General features: G+C 39.1%; 1 protein-coding gene across 1 annotated transcript in view; it reads left to right on the top strand.

Annotated features, from left to right (window-relative positions):
* The window catches only part of LOC124776916 (phenoloxidase 1-like), a 270,095-nt gene that overhangs the window by 81,115 nt on the left and 166,746 nt on the right, over positions 1 to 22,234 (top strand). Inside the window, exons 4-5 of the mRNA XM_047252128.1 lie at positions 6,700 to 6,854; positions 10,759 to 10,917. Of these exons, the coding sequence (XP_047108084.1) occupies positions 6,795 to 6,854; positions 10,759 to 10,917 (219 nt within the window). The 5' untranslated portion in view covers positions 6,700 to 6,794. The remainder of the gene's footprint in view (positions 1 to 6,699; positions 6,855 to 10,758; positions 10,918 to 22,234) is intronic.

Raw genomic sequence — 22,234 nt, 5'->3', positions numbered from 1 at the left:
GTGGCACTCGTGTGAAGAGCAACACCACATCGAAACTGATCATGATGTCAGAGTCCACTATGTGTAGCTGCCTTAGCCGTTGTAGGAAGTCCTCCGAGTTCCGAATGTGGTGTGCACATTTGCCCACATATGGCAGGTATGCCACCTTCTTCGCCTCCTCTGGCTCCTCTTGTGTACCCTGTGGTTGACTGGTAGTACAAAGTGCCCTTTGGATGTCCATGGAGGAATATCCATTTCTGCTGAACACCAGCTGTAGATGTTCTATCTCTGTGGCCAGACTTTCCATATCTGACAGAGCTCGAGCCCTGTGAACTAATGTTTTCAAGACTCCATTCTTCTGTGCCGGCAGCTACTGGCTTGAAGGTATAAGTCAGTGTGGGTGCCATATGTTCAGGTTGCTGAAGGAGACAGGTCTACCTGAACAGGTCACCAAGAAGCTTTATCCCAAAGCACCTGTACCACCCAGACTCTATGGACTCCCCAAGGTCCATAAGGAGGGGGTCCCTCTTCGACCTATTGTCAGTAACATCGGCGCAGCGACATACCTCACTGCACAATACCTGAAGAAGATATTGGCACCATATGTGGGCAAATGTGCACACCACATTCGGAACTCGGAGGACTTCCTACAACGGCTAAGGCAGCTACACATAGTGGACTCTGACATCATGATCAGTTTCGATGTGGTGTTGCTCTTCACACGAGTGCCACCCACCGATTCACTCAATATCATTGGAGAGAAGTTCGATGGTGCCCTGCTCGACCTGTTCAAACACGTACTGACCTCAACATATTTTCTTTATGGGGGTCAATTTTATGAGCAAACGGAAGGAGTGGCAATGGGCAGCCCTTTATCACCAGTGGTAGCCAACCTTTTCATGGAAAGGTACGAAGAGGAGGCACTTGCATCAGCCACTTACCAACCCAAGTGCTTTCTTAGGTATGTCGATGACACTTTTGTCATTTGGCCCCATGGTAGGGAGAAGCTAGATGACTTTTTGGAACATCTAAATTCAAGCCACCCAAGTATAAAATTTACTATGGAGCTAGAGAAGGATGGACAACTCCCATTCCTGGATGTCCTGGTCAAGAGGAAGGCAGATGGCACTTTGGGGCACAGTGTGTATCATAAGCCCACCCACACTGACTTATACCTTCAAGCCAGTAGCTGCCACCACCCGGCACAGAAGAATGGAGTCTTGAAACATTAGTTCACAGGGCTCGAGCTCTGTCAGATACGGAAAGTCTGGCCACAGAGATAGAACATCTACAGCTGGTGTTCAGCAGAAATGGATATTCCTCCATGGACATCCAAAGGGCCCTTTGTACTACCAGTCAACCACAGGGTACACAAGAGGAGCCAGAGGAGGCGAAGAAGGTGGCATACCTGCCATATGCTGGACCTATTTCTGCAAAGATCAGCAGAATTCTTTCAAAATATGATATAAAGAGTATCTTCTGTCCACCCTACAAAATTGAGACCATGCTAGGGAGTGTGAAGGACGACCCGGGGCTACGTAAACCAGGCATTTACAACATCCCGTGTCAGTGTGGAAAGTCATACATTGGCCAGACAACCAGGACGGTGGATGTCAGGTGCAAAGAACACCAGAGGTACACCAGACTCGGACAGGCAACAAAGTCTGCCATAGCGGAGCACTGTCTGGAGCTCGGCCACTCAATCGACTATAACAACACCAAAATTGTGACACAGACGCCAAGATTTTGGGACACTGTCATAAAGGAGGCCATCGAGATCAAGGTCACAGACAACATAATAAACCGAGACAGTGGTTACCAGCTCAGCTTGGTGTGGAATCCGGCTCTGGAGCTTATCAGGGCTCAACGAAATGAACGAACAGACTCCTCAAGAAATAGTAACACTGCAGGAGTAGCGCCAGGCAGTCGCGGACCCCGAATGCAACTCCCGACGCAGGACGAGCCTCTGACAGCTGCCACAACCGCAGATGATGGACGAGCCGAGCACAGACGACCGTCGGAGCACCAGGGAAGTGCCAACACCACAGGATCAGCGCCAGGTGGGCACAGACTGCAAATGGAGTGCCCAATAAAGGACAAGCCTCAGAGAGCTGCCGCAGATAGAGACCAAGTCAGGCGGGGACGTCCGAGGGAGCACCGGGGAAGAGACAACACCTTACAAGCAGCGCCAGGCGGGCGCAGACAGCAAAGAGAACACCCAGCGCCCTCTGAGCATAAATACTGGACAAGATCCTCCAACACGGCTGTCTCAGGTAGCACCTGAAGAAGGCAACGAGTTACGTGGCCGAAATATTGTGCCAGAGCTACACAAACATCCGGCAGTAGACCCGATTACTCCATATGTCAAGATCTCGCCGGGAAAGCCTGGAGAGTTACATAATGAGGTATGTTGAACAGAATCACCTCCTCAGAGCCAACCAGCATGGATTCTGAAAACATCAATCATGAGAAACCCAACTCACATTTTGCTCACTTGACATACTGAAAGCTTTGGATCAAGGCAGTCAAGTAGATGCAGTATTTCTTGATTTATGAAAAGCATTTGACTCAGTACCACACTGTGCTTATTGTCAATAGCACAGTCATATGGGGTATGAAGTGATATTTTTGACTGGATTGAGGATTTTTTGCTAGGGAGGACACAGCATGTTATCTTGGATGGAGAATGATTCCAGATGTAGAAGTAACTTCAGGTGTGCCCCAGCGAAGTGTGTTGGGACCCTTGTTGTTCATGTTGTATGTTAATGATCTTGCAGACAATATTGACAATAACCTCAGACTCTTTGCAGATGATGCAGTTATCTGTGATATAGTACTGTCTGAAAGATCTCGATAACATTTCAAAGTGGTGCAGAGATTAGCAACTATTAGCAACTTGCTTTAAATGTTCAGAAATGTAAAATTGTGCACTTCAAAAACAAAAATAAATAAATAAATCACACTGTCCTATGATTATAATATGAGTCACTATTGGAATTGGCCAACTCATAGAGATACCTGGGTGTAACACTTTGTAGGGTTATGAAATGGAACGAACATATAGGTTCAGTCATGGGTAAAGCCAGTGGTAAACATCAGTTTATTGGTAGAATACAGGGAAAGTGCAATCAGTCTACAAAGGAGATTGCTTACAAATCACTTGTGTGATGTGTTATAGAATATTTCTCAAGTGTGTGGTAGGCTACCTATACCAAATAGGACTAACGGTGGATATTGAACATACACAGAGAAGGGCAGCATGGATGTCACAGGTTTGTTTTCTCCATGTGAGAGCATCACAGAGATACTGAAGAAACTCTTGAAGATAGATGTAAACCACCCTGAGAAAAAATTTACTAACAAAGTTTCAAGAACTGGCATTAAATGATGCTTCTAGGAATATACTACAATCCCCTATGTATTGATCACAAAGGAATCATGATAATAAGATTAGAATAATTAATTTGTATACACCAGCATTCAAACAATCTTTCTTCCTGTGCTCCATCTATGAAAGGACCAGGTAGAAACCCTAAAAACTGATACAGTGGAATGTACCCTCTGCCATGCACCTCATGTTGGTTGGCAGAGTGTAGCTGTAGATGTATATCTTTCAGAATAAGATATATAATGCAAACGTTCCCATAGCTCATGTAGTAACATATACTTGACAGACAGTCTTTCCTAAATGAACCTCCTTATCATCCCCCATATTTCAAGCAATGGAATCCATTAAATGGGAAGCAACTAATGTATATTTTATATATACAGGGCATTCAAAATGTAAATATTTAAATGTTGACAATTCAAAACAAAATATGCAATGCCATGTATTGACTGTTTATGAAGCCACACAAATCATTGCTTTGATTCTGCTGTCATTTGAATGTAGGTAAAGGCAAACGAGATCTAAAGCTGCGCAAATTTATTTGGAGAGATGTTAGTTTATTTGCCTATGGCAATGAGTGAAAGGAAGGTTGTATAATGGTGATGAGACTATAAAAGTATGCATACAGTTGTGCAAGATGAAGGATGGGCTTGCAGGACCAGGATCCAGACCAATGAAATTATGCCACAGGTGAACCAAACTTCTATGATCTGATTGCTGATTGGTGCTCTGACTGATGCATTTTCTCGTGCTGGATACATCACTACTTACATGATTACCATATTTACATGAATCTAATGCACCATCAAATGTAATGCGCACCCCAGTTTTAAAAATTAGATTAATAAAAGAAAAGGAATTTTGGCACATCGCAAGTATCTACATCAGAAATAGATTCATTTCCTCCTTCCCTGCCATCTTCGGTGTCATTCCAGAGCACATCATTTTCACTGGCGTCCAGAGTATTTGAAATACAGCATTTCTTGAATGATTTTATGATCATTGTTGCTTCAATGCATTTCCAGGCAACCAAAACCCAGTACAGATTAATGTAGGGTACAACTCATTTAATTTTTCCTGTCAGACTCAGTTTGTGATTTGCTTTGCAAAACCATTTTTCATGTTGTTCCTGAACGTAACCTTTGAAAGGTTTATGTATACATATGTCCAGGGGTTGTAATACAGAAGTATTTCCTCCAGTAATAATAACAAGGTCACTGGGTAAGCTGTGGATCTTCTTTTTTATGTCATCAGTGAGATGACAACAAAATGCATCAAGACAAACCATTAATGGTTGCTTGGAAATCCCACCTGGACAGAGTTCCCACCTGTGTCAGAGCCAGTGAAGTATCAGAGTTTCAGTTACCCATCCATTCTCTTGATTCCAAACAATGACATCATCAGGGAATAGCTTTTCATTTTTTGGAGTCTCAGGGCTTGTTTCTCGCTTAAAGATTAAAAAAGGGGGAAGTTTGTTCCCTTCTGCTGTGATTGTCACCATTACTGTTATGTCCTGTTTTTCACACCCAGATGTTTTGATGGTAACTTCTTTTCTACCCTTATTGTCAATCTTGTAATTATGTGTCATAGCAAACCAAACTGGAGTCTCATCAGCATTGCCTATTTGGCCCATTGAAAAATTCTTCTCTTTCTGAAGTGTGATAACATACCACTGAAATTCTTGAAGTTTCTTCTCAAAATCCTGTGGAAGCTTTTGCCATCGACACACTGTTGCCCATATCAGGTATCAATCTGAACAGTGTTTTGGCAACTTCTTGGCACCCATCGAATTCACACCCATTGACTATTACCTCTCTTTGCAAGTGAAACCTTGGCATGGAGGACAATGGCATGAAGATGACAAGAAACTTAAGACCACCATTGTCAACTGGTTCGAACCTCCAGCAGAGAACCTCTATGCAGAGGTCTTTAAGAAGCTAATCAGATATTATCAAAAGTACTTGTAAACAAATGATGATTTTGTGAAAACAAAAGTGGGTTTGTAGGGAAGTAAAACCATCAATAAAGCTTTTTATAACAAACAAGTAAATAAATATTTGATTACCAAATGGCCCTTGATTTTTGAATATGCCTTGTATTTATTGAAGGATGGATGCAGTTTGAAAGCAAAAATTTTCTTGTTTTATGTTTTCAACAAATGCCAAGCTTTATAAGTATGCATATAGTTCCAAATAAATTTCCATGATACTTCATTCATAGCTGATAGTGCTGACAGCAGGTCTAGGATATGCAGGATCTGGGCACTTAAAAACCTTGCTACATAAGGACACAGAAATTAAATAATCCTAAAGAAGTGCCTTGGTTTTTTCTTCATTGTACTAGAAACAGCAGAAGTGAAAATCATGGTATGTGTAAATTACTCGGTTAGATGCTGTCTGGTTTTATAACTACACTGATATTTCTCGTTGCTATGGTTGTCATGTAATAGACACTGGAATATATGGAATACATCTTTAATTAGTGGTTTAATGATGCTGTGAAGATAACTGCTACAAATATAATCTTGTGTTACCAGTACCCAATGATTATTTTGATCATCCCATCTGCACTTACACAGTGGATCTTATATCTGTCACTAACACAATTCCAAGCCAAATTAGGTAAATGTTTTGAGCAGTCCATTCCTGAAAATAAAATACTACTTTATCTTTGGTTTTAATTGGCAGACTTGGAGGAATATGCTTGCTCTGTAATAGTAACAGACATTTCTACCAAACATCACCTCACATAAATGTCTAGTAATCACTTTCCCATAGTCAGATTCATCAAATTCTTGTAATGCAGGCTTTCTTGTTGTGCAGTTCATCATTACTTTCATCTGGTCATACTGTGACAAATCACAAAGTTCAGTTAATTACCATCTGAAAATTTAAAACTTTTTGCAGTTGTTTTCATTATAATAAGTAAATGCTGTCTGTTGTTAAAATATTCAATGGTAGTCTGTCCCCCCCTCCCCCCTACATCTTCTACCCAGTTTCAAATGTTAAGCCTTGGCAATAAAATGTTTTGTCTGCAAATAATGTTGTCAATATGCCAAAGTCAAGACAGAGAATTCATGACCTAAGCAAATCTGCAGATAATATTATCACTACAGTTGCAATTTTCAGCTGGTCTGGTTGTGCTTAACATTGCCCCAGATGATCTTTGGGGGACAAAGAGTTGAATGTAAGTAACTGTAAGAATTCAGGTTTAAGCATTTTGAAAGCTTTTTACGTTGCTTATGGAAACTTTATTTAACAATGTACACTCCTTTGCCAGTCTTTTTTTGATTAAATAATTCCTTCTTTAAATACCTTTTACTGTCATTTCAGATATATGTGGAGACTGAAATTTGCTGTGTATGTCTGTAAGGTCAAATACAATTAATGGGTGCCAATAAGAACTGACTTCATAAAACTAGTTCAAAATGAACACTAAATATTTATGTCTAATTTTTGGAGTGATATGGTGCAACAGTGTACTTAAAGTAAGTGAAACTATGATAAATATTTCTCTTGTCATATAATACATGTGCTTCATAAACATTGAAATATTAAATGATTTTTTAATGTGTAGCATGTGGGGTATTTCTACAATTCTTGAACACAGTAGCCTCAGTGTATATCACTATGTACTTCAAAGTATTTTATATCTTGTCAATAGTGTAATATGGTGAACATATTTTCTGTACTTGTACTTAATATTTTTTTCATGGACCAATGAAGTCTTGTGCCATGTAATTAAATAAATATGAACAAGAGACTTACATTGGTTACCAAGCCACTGTTTCTTCTTTCTCCTCATAAAAATGTTTATTTCAGGAAGAAGCTATTAAGTAGGATCATACTTTGATGTAATTCTCTGGGAATTATGTTTCTTTATTTACATGTTCTGTACAGAATTATTACCTGTACTTATAAGCTTGTGACAATAAATATTTTAATCTTACATACATATGACAAAGCAAAAACTTAAAAATTAATAAAATAAGGCAATAATTAGCAGGAATTCCCAGTTCTATAAGCAACATCAGAGTTTTAAATAAAAAGTTTTATTTGTTACTGTAACAGAATTCTTCTGTAGAGTGAAATGGAATGTTAAGCAGTTACTATTGTACACTTTTTTCAAGAGACATTACTTCTTGTGCCTTTGATATTATTAGATTGTGAATTGAATATTTTAGCTCCCATATATTTTACTCCCTTTTGTAAACATGTGTGTAAACATAAACAACACTCACAGGTTACACCTGTACTGTACTGACTGACTGAAGGCATCAAGTACAAGAAGGGATCTATGATTATGGGACATGAGATCAGCATGTCGCCAATCCCTCCAGCCATTATTGCCAGTAAATGAATTCTGATAACACTGCTGGTTCTCCTCATTTGGCCTCACAGAGTTGAGTGCACCCTCCCAACATCAGAAAAATCCAGCGAGTTATCGGAACTCAAAGCTGGATCCTTTTGCACTAACATGTGTGATGCTAACTATTTTGCTACAGAGGCAGTCATTCCCTTTCGTACAAGTACCAAATGCTTCAGCTGAGAGTTAAGATCACCTTAACTTCTAGTTTTGTTTCATAATGAGAAAGAAAGATTGTTTATGAAAAAATATATTGGGATCACATGTACTGAAATTTTGTAGTGATTATAACAAGTATTTATTTATTTATTTTATTTATCCATCCTTTGACAATAAATATTGTATGGATGTTGTCAAGGGTACATGTAAGCCATTACAAAGAAATGGGACATAAACAACATATATGTAAAAAAGTACAAAAGAAAATAATACAATGAAGTTAATAATAATACAATGAAATTAATATAGCCTATATTAATATAGCCAAGGTAGGATTTGGCAAGCATGAAGACAAAAGTAGAAATTCTCACTTTGTGTGGGTGGGTATTATTTTGCTGAAGTGTGAGCCCAGAATGATTTACCATGAGGGGCAATAAAGTGGAGCCTAAAATATTACCAGGGTACTGCTGTGCTGTGAGGTTGCTGCAGGTGACAATCAGAGCGGTCATGCTATGAAATGAAATGGCACTCCAGATCATCACTCCTGGTTGTCAGACTGTATAGCGGGCGATAGTCAGGTGGTTGGTATCCCACTGTTGTCTGGGGCCTCTCCAGACATGTATTTGGCTTGAAATCTCATTGACTGGAATAGATTTGTCTTCAGTGATGAGTTCTGCTTCAAGCTAAGCTCCGACAACCAGCAAAGATGTGTCTGGAGATGCCCCAGACATTGATGGGATACCTACCTGACTGGCACCCATCATACAGCCCAACAGCCAGGAGTGATGATCTGGGGTGCCATTTCATTTCATAGCAGGACTCTTACAGCAACACCCTTACAGAATAGCAGTACATGATGATATTCTACACCTAGCTAGTCAAGCTTCGTGGCAAACCATCCTGGGCTTACATTTCAGCAAGATAATTCCCACCTTCACATGGTCAGAGTTTCTACTGGCTGTCTTCATGCTTGCCAAACTCTACATTGGTCAGCAAAGTCACCAGATCTCTCCCCAATTGAGAACATTGGGAGCATCTGTTCCACTTGAATAATTCCTTAGTGGTGCATCATTCTTTATGTCCTAGAGTGTAATTTTTTATTTTTAGTTGTTGCACAAAAACATAGAGTGATAACACATTATCAAATAGAAACAGCCAAAGTATGCTGTGTTCCAGATACTGCCATTACTAAAATGGGAAATCAGTCTTAGAGCATACCAGTAAACCCCCACCCCCTATGCTTTAAAGAACTGAATTTCCTTGAATATAATGTCATATCCCATGGTTTAATTTTGCAGGTACATCCAGTAATATATGTGGATACTGTCTGAAAAAAAGTGTTGTGAATAGAGCTAGTAGTAAAGATGTAATAAATAAATGTCATGCCTGATGCTGCAGTTTTATTGCATGAACAGTGAAAATGTAGCAATAAACTTTTTTCCTATCATCATTTTGCGGGGTGTCAGCAGGAAAAAGTTTTTGAAATGTTTGAAATTGTGTATAAAGATTATTGGCACTCACTATGAACTCTCAATCTCAGAAACTGGACGAATATTGTCTGGGTAATTTGCACTCTGTGAGTTATGCTGCGTCAAGACATATTCAGAGGTTCTAGCTGTAGTACCTACTTATTGTGTTTAACCTTTAACATAAGATTATAGCTCTTAGGTAATAGATTATGATAGCATTTTAAATTTTGAAGCTCACTGAATAACTTCATGAACTATTGAAAATCAATTTTTTGTTCATCCTGGAAGATGTTAAGCTACCTGCAGTTGAGTCCATGCCCTGGGTTCACCATTTAGTAACATAGATATTGCTGATGACAACCATTTTTGTGTCTAGAGAATGTATTGTTCCAAATAAAGCTTGCTATCAACATGAACACCAAGACGTTCTGAGAAGTACATTTTAATTTGCTATCTGGTCATTAAGCACAATAAGTACTTTATCAGGGTCCTTATGATTGAAATGTGTGAAAATAGTCTTTCTTAGCTTCCTCCAATATATTGTTGGTGTGAGACTAAAAGTTACTAATTGATTTACTATTGACCACAATGATTTTGCCATCAGCTAACATTGTGAAATTTCTTTTTCTTATGATGGAGTCATATTATCCACATACATTATGAATGCAAGGGTGCAAAACTTGAACCCTAAGACACTCCATAAACATTACCACATACTGCAATATGACATCTGGAACATCCATAACTGTCTTTTGCCTTTTGCCATCAAGATATGACTCTAATCATTTATGTTCATGTTCTTTGATTCTATAATTCTAGGACATCTTTAATAGTATCTAGGATTCAGCACAATCATAGAATTTTGCAAGACCACACAAGGCAGGATGAGATATGGAAAGACTCAGTGTGTATTTTAACACGAGAAAAAGAAATCACAGAATTTTAATTTTCATACTATACTATAGTGTACGGCATTATATGTCCTCAGTTATATCACCTGACATTTAATCAAACATTAAAATCTTAACAAATAATAATCCTCCTGTTATATATCCATAACATTATGCATTTCCTCTGGATACAAGGACAGGAATCCATCTCCTGATCCGTTTCCCCCGACTGATGCAGTCTTAGACAGTCACGGAGAAATAAAATGTAACTGCCATACAGAGTAGATGCTGGAAGTGCATACAATGCTGATCCAATACAGAAGCATGTCCAATTAGAACATTTATTTTTAAGAATTATAATATATTCAGCTTTCATATAACACACTCTCGATATAATTTACTGATATGATAAATAAAGAGTTGGACAAAAGTTAAATTAGTACTTATATTATCAAAGTTGTGAACCAAGTCATGACAATATTTATTGAACAGAAGTATTTTTCTTTAGGCTCAGAGGCCACAAATAAAACCAGTAAGAAAGCAGTCGATGCACCCAAGGGATAAAATGAAGTTTTTTCATTTGGTGATGGAACGGCTCAATGAACCTATTTCTTTGCGGAAAGGAATTGATAGAGATACTGCCTTCAGTATTCCAACAGAGTATCATGTAAGTAAAATTCTTTTTGTTGAGTTAGTTTATTTTTAAGAAGTGTGGAGAAATTTTTGTTATTTACCTTGTGCCATATTGTTTGAGAATGTATTTTCATAACCACTGTGCTTTATTTCTTACTGAAATTTATATCTGCATCATTGCATTAAATAATGTCAGGTCTTCTCCATTTTGTAGTGAGACAATTTTATTTGTGCTTTCATGGTTTATTTTTCTTTATTTATCAAAGGAACATTCTTAATTTTGAAACAGCATTATGTTTCAGTGCAATAAATGTGATGTTGAATTTGACATTACTTATCAATTCCAGTAAACCAAAATATATTCACTGAGAGAAATTATTAACCAACCTCCAACAGAAATGTCTTTGAATGCTGTAATGACTCAAATGCAGCAATCAAAAATACTGTCCAGGGCTAAATAAGTGACTGTATGGAAAAATTTATAAATTTGTTCTTTAAATAATGCTGTTCTACCCCCAAAAATGGATAACTCAATTATACTATGTTATGTCTTGGAAAGAAAAATTTTCTCTTGGTCAAATGTTAGCCTTGGTTTGGCAGTTATACAAATAACTAAAAAGAATATTCCTTGTAATAATTTGGCTTTTGTTCTAGAATTAAAAAGTAATTGCTGGGTGAGAACCTCTAAAAGTCATGCATGCCATCTTGTCAACAGAAGAAGTTACTTTCACATTTTCTCTAAGCAGTTTGTCTTTTTAGTCCATTGTTTTATTATAGGTGTATCTGTGAAATTTAGTAGCATTCACAGATGTTATCACTGGTAATACATGCTTTGAAATCATTCCATTATACATATTTACAAAATTCAACTACAGAATCATGAAAATGGCTTGATGCATATTGTTCTTGGCAAATTTGAAACCATAGGTGTCAACAAAGGGAGAACGGTGCAGGCAAGAGAGAGTACTTACTCCCTCCCGGAATTTAGATACAAATGTTTTATAGGTTACAGAATTTGTAGAAGTGACTGTCTGTGACTCAGCAAAACTGCAGATTTGAACATTGCTGAGTGTGCCAGGAAATTCTATGACTTACACAGTTTCTGTTTATTTTTGTTAATTTGTTTTCTTACTTGTTTTCTTATGCTGTTCATGGGAAATTATGTCGATTCCTGGTGCAGTGGTGGTTTTGGTGGCATTTTACAGTCATGATAATTGTGCCGAAGTAGAGCCCTCAATCTTTTCTTTATAGCTTCTTTGTACAGCTCCTGTTTATCTGCAGAAAGGATCTGACCCAACATCATCACGTGCTGATTCCCAGTACAACATAAACATGGGAGCAGTATATGCTTGTCATTTGTTCCCAATTACCAAGTATTCCTCGTCCTCTTGGTGCTCAAAGGAGTCACAATAGCATTCCAATATTTCTCTGTGGACAAAGAACACACATGATGGCTTACTAATTCTACATTCTGTTCTATGCAACAGAGTTATTGTAGTAGGCTTTGGAGAACATGATCTTTTAGGTGTCCACATTTTTATTTAGCCTGAGAGCCTAAATGAACCATCCATAAAAGAAAATACCATTTTATTCACTAGAAGAGAGGGGAAAACGAGTGAAATTCAAGGTTGAAAAGATGTTCTCTTCACAAATTGGAACCTTCTCAATTCTAAGATGTGTAACACCATTCAACATGCTGTCATAGTGCTAAAAATTATGCAGTTCCAGCATTGCTGCACAATAATGTGACAAAGCGGAAAAATGAGAATTGACTGGGCTTAGCCCTAGACTGTTAAAAGTTGATTCTACTGGCCAATTTGAGGATGCTTTTGTGAGATTTTCCATGTTCATCCAATCTATATTGCCTCCAGACTACAAATTACCTAACCACTGAAAAAAATGTAGCCTTCAAAGCACACTGTGTTCTACTTTACTTGTTCCAGTCAACATTAAGAAACTGCAGTACTGTGGAGCATGTAAACATACAATAAACAGAAAATACAATTACAGAAAGCATGAAAGTAGTTCATATCCATTAATATGATTAAGCGTGATGTGTTATAGGTGGCATGAAGTTGAATAAGACCTTTTAAATCGTTTATCCCTGTTTCTCCACATTGAGATGTCCAACAATTCTCAGTTGTTCTTACTTTTTTTCCTGGTTCAGAGTTTTAATTTTCAGTTTCAAATTAACATCATGGGAGTATGAACAAGTACTTATTGTGAACATTTTCTGGGGCTAATTTTGTAACTCATTAAATACCATGGATTTAATTGTACAAGGTTGTAATTCCAGAATAAGATTTTCACTCTGCAGCGGAGTGTGCTCTGATATGAAACTTCCTGGCAGATTAAAACTGTGTGCCTGACCGAGACTCGAACTCGGGACCTTTGCCTTTCGCGGGCAAGTGCTCTACCATCTGAGCTACTGAAGCACAACTCACACCCGGTACTCACAGCTTTACTTCTGCCAGTATCTCGTCTCCTACCTTCCAAACTTTACAGAAGCTCATCTGCGAACCTTGCAGAACTAGCACTCCTGAAAGAAAGGATACTGCGGAGACATGGCTTAGCCACAGCCTGGGGGATGTTTCCAGAATGAGATTTTCACTCTGCAGTGGAGTATGCACAGATATGTGCGCTGTGAGTACCGGGCGTGAGTCATGCTTCGGTAGCTCAGATGGTAGAGCACTTACCCGTGAAAGGCAAAGGTCCCGAGTTCGAGTCTCGGTCGGGCACACAGTTTTAATCTCCCAGGAAGTTTCATATCAGCGCACACTCCACTGCAGACTGAAAATCTCATTCTGGAAACATCCCCCAGGCTGTGGCTAAGCCATGTCTCCGCAGTATCCTTTCTTTCAGGTGTGCTAATTCTGCAAGGTTCGCAGAAGAGCTTCTGTAAAGTTTGGAAGGTAGGAGATGAGATACTGGCAGAAGTAACGCTGTGAGTACCGGGCGTGAGTCATGCTTCGGTAGCTCAGATGGTAGAGCACTTGCCCGCAAAAGGCATAGGTCCCGAGTTCGAGTTTTAATCTGCCAGGAAGTTTCAAGGTTGTAATTTTTTGCATCAAGAAGTGCCATCCATATTCATATTAATAACATAAAAAGGTGTACTTTGTATGTGCTGTTGAACTATGCTTACTGTTTAAGCATCAAAGTAATCTACCTTAAGAATACAGGGTGTATCAAAAAGAATCATTTGATTTGGCACATCTTTATTTCTGAAATTGTTAAACCAATTTAATGGATTTTGTTTTCTGATGAGCATGTCTTGAGTTGCAGTTTCCACAGCTGCTGTTATGCGATGTCTGAGTTCATTCATTGTTGTTGGTAACAGAGGTACATTAGCATAATCATGTACAGGTACTTCCAGATGCCATTGTGGTGGTGTCCCATCCTGTTCATAAATGAAGTTGTTCTGATCAGTTTCCAACTGTAGGAAAAGAAAGTTCTCAAGCATATTCAGATATGTGCTTCCTGTAACAGTGTTCTCAGCAAAGAAAAATGGACCATACTCCTTTTCCTGGAACGTACAGCTTTTCCCGTGAAACTACACAAAGCACATTAAATTTTGGAGAGTCCTTCTCATGTTGTACAACTTCATGAGGTTGTTCCATACTCCATATTCTCACATTATGATGGTTTACCTTTCCTTTTAAATGGAATGTTGCCTCATAACTAAACACTAAGCGTGGAAGAAAACTGTCATCCTCCATATTGTCAAGAATGAAACTACAGAACTCCACATGTTGTTGTTTGTCACCTTTTGTATGGTTTCATGAGTAAACATTGATGCAACACACACTAGATGGACATCGGGGCATGTTGAACTGTCAAGCTGCATGATGAATGGATTTCTGCAGACTCCTTGTGAAACTATGTTGGATGCATTCAACATGTGTCAGACACTCAGGGACAGCCCAGCGATTTGCCTTTACACAAACAACCTGTTTCTCAGAGTTGTTCATGCCATTGTCTAATGCTCTGTTCTGTAGGAGGATCCACACACCATACCTAGTACGAAAGTCACACTGAACATTTATTACTGACCCGCACTGCGCAAAACATAGAACAAAAAATGCTTTCTGTTGCCCTGACACCATTTTTACTATAACTGAAGTGGGCACACACTGATGCTACCTGGTGGGAACCATGTAAAATTTGGGAGTTTTCTGTTTTCGGCAGTACACTGTTCACGCACACATCTCAATAACGTAATAGTTATGTTTTTTTTAAAACTGGATAATGCTTTTTGATACATCCTGCACTATGTGCAAAACTATCAATCATTTGAGATACAAAATGTTTTGTGCACTTACTTTCTAGGTTTTGGGTTATGGCTAATTTTCAGACTCACTGACCTACATGTATCAAAACTGCCAATTTTTTAATCTTGCCCCTTCTAGGAAAAATTTCTGTGGTTGCTCATGTTTGTAACCATTTGTAGCATTTGTTGCCATCCTTCTCTACTGCTATCAAAGATATCTGACTGTCATTCAGTATTATTTGCTGAATAGTTTTTGGTGGCCTCTCTGCACCTCCCCCCCCTCCCTCCCCCTCCCAAGACCTCTACATAGTATTGACCTACCACTTAAGTTTCAAAGCATTCTCTGCTCGAATTCTAAATTCTTCCATATTCAAACTCAGAGCTGAGGGTTTTTGCACAGTTGTTAAATACAAGCACCATGTTGTATAGTGTACATAACAGAGTTTGAATTTCTGTTGACAACTCCACTTTGAAGTTAAGCAATTTTGTTTTGTAATACTCTACTTTATCTATTCTTCACAATGTGATAAATTTAAAGTTTATCAAAAGCAACCCAACTGCTAGAATGACAGCCAGTTTAAAGAAAAAGATTGATCACTACTCATCATAGAGATAACACATTGAGTTGTGGACAGCCACACTGAAAAGATGCTTGCACATTCAGCTTTCAGCCAAAGTCTTCTCCAGAAAAAGAAACACACATACATTCTTTCTCACAAAGAAGCACACCTCAGGCACAGATGACCACTGTTTGTGGCAGCTTGGATCGGAACGCCAACATTCATTCTGGTCCAAGCTGCCAGAGATGGGAGTCATGTGTGAGTGAGGTATGCTTTCTTGTGTGAATGAATGTGTGCATGTTTCTTTTTCTGAAGAAGGCTTTGGTCAGAAGCTAATTGTTGAACTGTCTTTTTGTTGTACCTGTCTGCAACTCAAATTGTCATCTTTACAGTGAACAGCAGTCTATTTTTTTCCTATGTTGTTGCCTTTTGTAAATTTTTTTATTGTTCTCATTCTGGTTTTTCCTTTATTGTAATACATTAGGTGTGTACCATATTGCTACAAGTAATTTGTTAAGTCTGGAAGCATGTACCAGTTAAGAGACCAAAGCTCATTAAGAAGAACTAATGCTTCGCAATTAACAGTTTATTTAAACTGTGTAAAAGTACAGATGGACCTAAACTACTTACCTCAGCAAAGAGTGCTCATATCTAAATATCCATAGACTGTTTTAGTACTTACTTTCAGAATGCAAATTACCAATACTACCATTACGCCCAGATAAATATACATGATGGTATCCCAGCTTTCAGAACTAATACACAGGGAGAAGAAAGGGAAAGGCTGGAGAAGGTTAAAAAGGAAGGGCAGGTCAGTCAGGCCCCAGGATGAGAGGTGCCAACCTTCTTCTGAGGAAAGATTTTTGATCCACATCATTTCTGTAGTGAAGCTGGGCTAATGCTTACGAATGTTTATCTTTGACCTCACTCTCTCTCTAATACCTCCATTTTCATCTTTGCCTCCCCATGTCCTCAAATCAGGTGAGTCCCACTCATCCTCTGGCGTGACTTGTTCCTTTTTAACTTTTTCAAACCTGTCTCTCTGACCAGGATGTGGAATAGTGTGCTGTATTTTTATATATGCCTATTGGCAGTACTGCTGAAAGTAAGTACTAGCCAGCAATTCTGTCTAATACTATCATAATTTTTGAGGGGGCTTCCCTTTTGATGTAGTAGAATGTTCTACTAAATTCTAATATTCCATAAATAATTAAATCCTATAACCTCCAATGAATTACAAATCTAAAGTGATAAATAACTGCAGGAGGCAGTAATCAAACTGCTGACATGCAGCCTGCAGCCAGTAGCTATAACTGATACACCACAGCAATATTGATTCTTGAGTGTTCGGTTTGTTTTCTACATAGAATTAACTTGAATTCAGATTAATTACATGAATTAAGATTGAATCATTTTAAATACATACCATGTATGTCTGCATTAGGTATGTTTGCAGGATCTCATAAATTGAAGTCATGAGTAGTTAGCTTTTAATATCAGTGAAATAAGTAAGGATTATTATTATTAGTAGTAGTGGTAGTATTATTATTAGTAGTAATAGTATTATTAACTCACCAGCCAAGGCAATTTTCTGATTTTTCTATATAAATTTATATATAATTATTTGATACTTAGAATAGATTGTATTAAATGAGTGTAGCAATAAAACCAAAAACTAACTTCAAAAATGATTTTTAATTAACATTTAATGTACATAATACAGAACTGTGAAAATCGCATTCTGTTTTATAAATACAGGAGAAACTTCTTGATAATTTTTCTGAGTGTAAGATCCATGCACAAGCTCAAAAAAATGGTTACAAAAAAGTATATGATATGTTTAAGTGTGTGGGACAGACTTGGGAGCATGTAAAACACAACTCCCAGTGTTCCGGAGCAAAAGACAAATATTTACTGGGAAAATAGTGACTTCAAGTGTTCTAGAATAACAGAAAAATTGAGGACTGTCAAAATACAAGGCATATTACATATAAGTATGTACAAAATATAAGCACATGTAAGTTATAACATTATGTCTAGACCTGTAGCTTTCTTATGAACTTAGCCAGAGTGATTGCAATAAAATAAACAATATTCTACTTAATTAAGCATAAGAAAAAAGAGTTTTATGTAGGACACAATATAGACACTAAAGACACATATCTGAGATGCTATTAACACCTGTTGATTGATTGTACTATATTCTAGTTAAATAAGTCAAAGAAAATAAAATTCCATGCCCACATACACTAAAGAGCCAAAGAAAGTGGAGTATCGTGTAGGATCCCGCGAGCATGCAGAAGTACTGCAACATGATGTAGCATGGACATGACTAATGTCTGAAGTAGTGCTGGAGAGAATTCACATGAAGATTCCTGCAAGGCTGTCCATAAATTCACATGAGTACGAAAGGGTGGTGACCCCTTCTGAACAGCACATTGCAAGGCATCCCAGATATGCTCAATAATGTTCATGTCTGGGGAGTCTGGTGTGGTGACCAGCGGAAGTGTTTAAACTCAGAAGCGCATTCCTGGAGCCACTTTGTAGCAATTCTGGACATGTGGGGTGTCGCATTGTCCTGCTAGAATTTCGCAAATCCATCAGAAGGCACAATGGACATGAATGGATGCAGGTGATCAGACAGGATGCTTACATATGTGTTACCTGTCAGAGTCATATCTAGAAATGTCAGAGGTCCCATATCATTCCAACTGCACATGCCTCACACCATTACAGAGCCTTCAAAAGCTTGAACAGTCCCCTGCTGAGATGCAGGGTCCATGGATTCATGAGGTTGTCTCCAGTCCCATACATGTCCAACAGCTCAATACAATTTGAAATGAGACTCGTCTGACCAGGCAATGTTTCCAATCATCAACAGTCCAATGTCAGTGTTGTCAGGCCCAGGTGAGACATAAAGCTTTGTATCATACAGTCATCGAGGGTACGTGAGTGGGCCTTCAGCTCCAAAAGCCAATGTAAATGATGTTTCATTGAATAGTTCACACGCTGACACTTGTTGATGGCCCAGGATTGAAATCTGTAGCAATTTGCGAAAGGGTTGCACTTCTGTCATGTTGAACGATTCTCTTCACTCATCATTAGTCCCATTCTTGCAGGATCTTTTTCCGGCCCCAGCAATGTCATAGATTTGATGTTTTACCAGATTACTGATATTCATGGTACTCTCATGAAATGGCCATGTGGGAAAATCCCCACTTCATCGCCACCTCGGAGATGCTGTGTCCCATCACTCGTGTGCCAACTATGACACCACGTTCAAACTCAACTTAAGTCTTGATAACCTGCCATTGTAGCAGCAGTAACCAATCTAACAACTGTGCCAGACACTTGTTGTCTTATACAGGCATTGCCGACTGCAGTGCTGTATTCTGCCTGTTTACATATCTCTGTATTTGAATAAGCAAGCCTGTACCAGTTTCTTTGGCGTTTCAGTGTATATGAACATGGAATACATATAACTACATGCATTAGTGAACAGGAGTACATTAGCAAATGGTATTTAATGTTATCTTGACATACTCTGTTAATTATAAATTGCTGAGTAGAGAGATTATATGGTATACCCTACAGATTTGAGCAATATTCCAAATATTCATTAACATGGTAGAAGTTATGCATTATTTGTTGCTCTTTAGAGGTTGTCATTCTTTTGGTGATATCTGACAATACTTTGAAGAGAGTTTTTGGTTTGTATAATTCACTGGCCTAGTATATTGTGTTTGTATGTACGTCCCTTTAAAAAACATATCTATTCTTTGTTTAATGATAGCTCACCACATTGTTTAAAGTTATAAAGTTCAATGAGTCTTAATATTCTTACTCACATATTTTATTTATTTATTTATAGCTCCTTGTTCCAGAGATTAAATTCATGATACAAATTATGATGTGAAATGTGTCAACAAAACAAACATAGAAACTATATATAAGTATGTATTTTTGAAAAAAACTTCTGCTATCTGTGAGACATTTTATTTCCATGGGTAGACTGTCAAAGCCTTATATAGCTGCATATTTCAACCTTTTTTGTTCCAAAGTTAGATTTTTTAAAGAAGAATGCAGATCATTTTTCCTCCTAGTGTTGCACTTCTGAATATCTCTGTTACACTCAAACTTAGATGGACTGTTGATAACATATTTCATATTCATGAATAAATGTACTGTGAGGCTGTGATTAATATTTCCAACTGCTTAAAGAGATTCCTGCAATATGTTTACATGTAAACTTAACACTTCATTCTATATTTTGGGTAATGAGTACTTTTTGTGTAAGCGAGCAGTTACCCCAGAAAGCTCTCCACCCTGCTCACTTCCTAATCCTGCCTTGGAGTACCACTGTTCACCACCTCTACAACAACTTCAAAATCTCCCCCACGCCCCCTCCTAGCTGACCAACCCTGTATCGTAGAACCACTACACTTACCCCACCCTCCAAATTTCCCTCCCATCACCAAACAAAATCCAGAATCTAAACAGACCCATAACACTGTCATGAACCTTTCCTCCAGAAGCCTTAGCCCCACAGAAATGTCAGTCCTCTCCAAAGGCCTCACATTTTGCTCCACTCCCAAATTCAATCGTGCAGGACTTGTTAAAATCCTTCTCTCCTTCTCCTGGTCTCTACAATGGAAACACTTTTTTGCCATCAACCCTACCAACCCTACCAACCAGACTCAACCAAAGACCAATGTTGAACCCTGCCTAACTCAGTTCACACCTCCATCCAACCGTGATCCACCCTCACTGTCCCAAATCATTCCCTATTAACTTTCCAGAATTTCTTAATCTTGAACCTTGCCTTACCATAATTTCCCAAATCCCTCTACATGGTTCAAATGGCTCTGAGCACTATGGGGCTTAACATCTGTGGTCATCAGTCCCCTAGAACTTAGAACTACTTAAACCTAACTAACCTAAGGACATCACACACATCCATGCCCGAGGCAGGATTCGAACCTGCGACCGTAGCAGACCCGCGGTTTCGGACTGAGCGCCTGAACCGCTAGACCACCGCGGCCAGCCCCTCTACATGCAAAGTAACATTACATCCACAGAAAGAGCCGCAGTCCACTGTCTAAAAACTGATCCCGACCTACTAATCCTACCTGCGGGCAAAGGCTCCACCACTGTTGTTTTGAACTGCAAGGATTACCTGGCAGAAGGACTCTGCCAGCTGTCACATACCTCCACCTACAAACCTTGCCACAGTGATCCCATTCCAGAAATCCAGCAGGATCTTCAATCACTGCTGAAAACCTTAGGCCCATATCAAATCTCTCCCTGGAGTCTATCTCTCTGCTCACTCCTACCACTTCCTGCATTCCTCTCTTCTACATGCTTCCTAAAGTCCATAAATCCAACCATCCAGGATGCCCCATTGCGGCCAGTTACTCTGCCCCTACCAAGAGAATCTTTGGTCTTGTAGACCAACACCTTCTACCTATTGCCCGGAATCTACCCTCCTCTATAAAAGATAGTAACCACTTCCTCCACAGGCTCTCCACAGTTCCTGTCCCTTTAACACACAGTGCCCTGCTCATCACTGTTAGTGCCACCCCCTTTACACTAACATCCCCAATGTCCATGGCCTTACCGCTATTGAACACTGTCTTTCCCAATGCCCGATGGATTCCAAACCAACAACCTACTTCCTAGTCATCATGACCAACTATATCCTCACCCACTATTACTTCTCCTTTGAAGGCATTACCTACAAGCAAATCTGGGGTACGGCTATGGGCATCCACATGGTACCATCCTATGCCAACCTATTCATGACCCATCTAGAGGAGTCATTCCTAAACACCTAGAATCCTAATCCCCTCACCTGGTTCAGGTTCACTGATGACATCGTTGCAATCTGGATCGAGGGTGAGGACAGCCTATCCACATTTCTCCAGAACCTCAACAACTTCTCCCCCATTTACTTCACCTGGTTACTCAACCCAACAAGCCACCTTCCTAGATGTTGACCTCCACCTCAAAGATGGCTACATCAATACTTCTGTCCATATCAAACCTACTAACCATTGGCAGTACCTCTACCTCGACAGCTGCCAGCCATTCCACACAAAGAAGTCCCTTCCATACAGCCTAGTCACCCACGGTTGTCGCATGCGCAGTGATGAGCGGTCCCTCTCGAAATATACTGAGGGTCTCATTGAAGCCTTCACAGACCGTAATTCTCCTTGGAACCTTGCATGAAAACAAATCTCCTGTGCCTTTTCTTTCCAATCTTCCACCACCTCCAAAAGTACCACTGTCCAAACACTGAGCAGCATTCCCCTTGTAACTCAGTACCACCCAGGACTGGAGCAACTGAATTACATTCTCTGCCATGGTTTCAACTACCTCTCACCGTGCCTTGAAATGAGAAGTGTCATGCTCACTATCTTTTCCACCCCTCCTTCAGTGGTATTCCACCATCCACCGAACCTACACAATATACTTGTCCATCCCTACACAACCCCTGCTCCCAATCCCTTACTTCATGGCTCATA

This window comes from Schistocerca piceifrons, chromosome 2 (assembly GCF_021461385.2).
Source record: "Schistocerca piceifrons isolate TAMUIC-IGC-003096 chromosome 2, iqSchPice1.1, whole genome shotgun sequence".
In the NCBI taxonomy this organism is placed as follows: Eukaryota; Metazoa; Arthropoda; class Insecta; order Orthoptera; family Acrididae; genus Schistocerca; species Schistocerca piceifrons.
Note: the sequence above shows the minus strand (reverse complement) of the source record. Positions and strands in the feature narration are given on the sequence as shown.